General features: G+C 42.4%; 1 protein-coding gene across 1 annotated transcript; it reads right to left on the reverse strand.

The window, feature by feature from the left end:
* Window positions 1-2,274: 2,274 nt before the first annotated feature.
* LOC139475653 (neuronal acetylcholine receptor subunit alpha-6-like) lies at window positions 2,275-2,751 on the reverse strand. Its single transcript, XM_071258841.1, has one exon. The coding sequence runs from the start codon at window positions 2,749-2,751 to the stop codon at window positions 2,275-2,277; it is 477 nt and encodes a 158-aa protein (XP_071114942.1).
* Window positions 2,752-2,965: the final 214 nt, after the last annotated feature.

Genomic DNA, 2,965 nt, shown 5'->3' on the forward strand with positions numbered 1-2,965 from the left:
TTGGGGCATTGGGGCAATAAAAATCCCAAAGCCATATCAAACACTCACTGGTGGCTGAACACTATCCACAAACATATTGTTCCCGCAGTTGCATTCCAAAGTAGTACACAACTTACCTCTGTCAAAAACACAAATAGAGCCATGTCGTTCAGTTTGTTCAAACACTAATTGGCTGTAAAACACAGCGTTATTCTTACATTTGCATCGATAAATTGAAATTTCAAGTGACACGTTTCTGAGTTATTATTTGAATACAGACGAAAGGAGTCTATGTATTAGCACTATTTCTATATGAGCACTGCTTGAACTCGTGATTGGTTTCAATATCAAGTGTGGTTTGAATATCCATACGCGACCTTCCACGCGACCTTATCACATCCACCAATTTACTGAAAGCACCATTGTGTTTAAACACATGAAACGAATTTGTGTTATTTCAAAAGCTCTATGGGATTTCTACAAGTCTTTAATAATTCAAATTATAACGCATTTTGACCGTAATGACACTATTGGAAGCGTCCTCGGAAAATGAGGTGTTGGTCATAATAATGATAGATTAAAAACAGCATTTGCACACAGGAGAAGATAACCTGTAGTTTTCAGTTTCAACTAAATCAGTAAGTCGTGTCACTGTATTCTATGGTCTTGACTCTCTATCACTGGATTGTCTGCTCCAGACTCTATTGTTTACAGGCCGTTGACGTATGGCAGTGGTATGGTTGGATGACAAAACAGTAATAACCTTCTAAATGCAAATTTTTCGCAAACAGCTGGTCTCATCATTAATTTTCAGTGATCTATTCATATATACTGAGACGCATTGAAAACGCACCAGAGGTAAAAATTGAAATTGACGCTAAACCAAATTTGTATATGGTGTTGGCTGTGTACTACAATCACACTCAGATAACTTAGTTCCACATTAGTGATGACAAGTGTCTTTGGAAAGTACACAATTGTAATGTAGAGAACATGGAACACACAAGTAGTCATTACCGGGTATGACCGCCCCTGGTTGCAATGCATGCCACTCCACGCCTCCTCATACACACTGTCAGTCTCTGGATAAGAGTTTGTGGTATCCTACGCCACTCACGTTGCAGGACAAGTGCGAGGTCGCCTACGTTGGCGATTTGAGGTTGACATGCAATTCGCTGTCCCGGAAGTCCCACAAGGCTCCCATGGGCGATAGATCGGTAGAATGCAAGCCATGGCATAACAGGTACGTTATTTTGTGCCAGGAAATGCATAGAAGCACGTGTTGTATGTGCCCTGGCGACCTGTTGAAAAGTATGCAGCTCTTGGTGTTGATGGAAACAGAGGCCAACGTGACGTTTTAAAATAGCGTCCCTGTAGTAAACTTTTTAACACGACCTGTGCATACATGGAACTGTATTCTGTGCCAAAAACTGATATCGACACAAACCATCACACTTCCGTCGCCCCATCGATCAGTCTGCATAACACAATCATCGTAATAACGTTCGCCACGGCGACGCGACATCCGTGCATCGTCCGTCGGCGTTCCTGAGGTGAAATCTGGATTCGTCAGAGAAGAGAACGCCATGCCAGCGTCAAAGTAATCATTGTCTGTGCCCCATCGACCGACCATTTCGGTGCCTTAGGAGCGGAATCAGGCCTACGACAGGGTGACGGCACATTCCCGTTCCTTAAGTGTCAGTCTCGATATTGCGTCCTCAGTGCTATTCCGCGGCTACAGCAATAATGCAGGTAGCCTTTGAATGCCACCCCTTTCTACTCCATTTCTGCACCAAAAGGGCATTTTTCGTAATAACGTGTTTTTGAGTACTGTTTTGCGTTTTTGTGACGACTCATAACGGCTAACAAACCTGTCAACAGTTTTGGAGCTTCCATAAGTCCTAACCATGGTGTATGTTTGTTGTTCTTTTACTACCATCATGATATTTTCATGGCTTCATGTTGGTGCATTTTCAAAGCGGGTCAGTATAATCTCCATCAAGATTTTGCCTTGTACGCCAAATGGAAGCTTTTTTCGGCCGATACTCGAGACTCATTACTCTAGTATTGACTTAAGATATTTTCAAATTTATACCACAAATCATTCGTCACTTGATGACTTGTTCGTTCATTAAATTTGGCCTCTTTTAGAGAAGCAATTTGTCTAAAATACATACATAATATCAAACTTCCCATGCTATTACCATTAAATATACACAAACTTAAAATGAACTAAGAATTATTAAGTCACAGGAGATAGACATTGTAGGCCAGGGGGATACACGCGCATCCTCTTTATCTTGTCAGCATCCCAAGAATCACGGCTGTTACACTACTACTAAACACAAAGAAGCATGCAAAACAGGTCTTGTTTAGTTTAGTTTCAATATCTGCCCATTCTGATCTGGTCTGCTCTTCATCCTCCACATTGCCACTTACGACATCAACTTGATTTGAAGCAGAGTCCTTCCTACACATTCTTAAGATCCATTTCGGTGGTGGCTTACCTTTCATTTTGAGAAGGAGGATATTGACAACGACGATGACAACACTAGTGAAGTTGGCCAGAGACACGTAGAGGCTGAAGAGGCTGACGGTGAGAGAGTTCTCAGGCAGGGAGTCCCTGATGATGGACAGAAACAGCTGGAAGCTGAGGAGGACAGACACGGCCATGCTGGTCTTCTCTCCGCTCTGTGAGGGCAGCAGGAACACGAAGGTGTTGAGGAAGTAGAGGAGGACCACGGGAAGCAGGATGTTGAAGATATAGAACATAGGGCGTCGTCTCAAATGGATGGTTATACGTATTACCCGTCCATCGTTTACTCCATAAATGTTAGTGATATCTTCAGTGGAAATTTCAAACTCGCTATTCTCTTCAAATTGTGTCATGTCAACATCTGTTTCACTGGAGAGATGTACTTTATTGTAGAACCCGAACCAGCCACGTATTATAACTGAACAAGTCTGGGTATCAAAGGGAAACTTG

Source organism: Haliotis cracherodii, unplaced genomic scaffold, assembly GCF_022045235.1.
Source record: "Haliotis cracherodii isolate W230 unplaced genomic scaffold, xgHalCrac1.p SCAF_3, whole genome shotgun sequence".
Classification (NCBI taxonomy): Eukaryota; Metazoa; Mollusca; class Gastropoda; order Lepetellida; family Haliotidae; genus Haliotis; species Haliotis cracherodii.

Coding starts and splice junctions, on each gene's coding strand:
- LOC139475653 (XM_071258841.1), bottom strand. CDS start 2,751: ATGTTCTATATCTTCAACATCCTGCTTCCCGTGGTCCTCCTCTACTTC.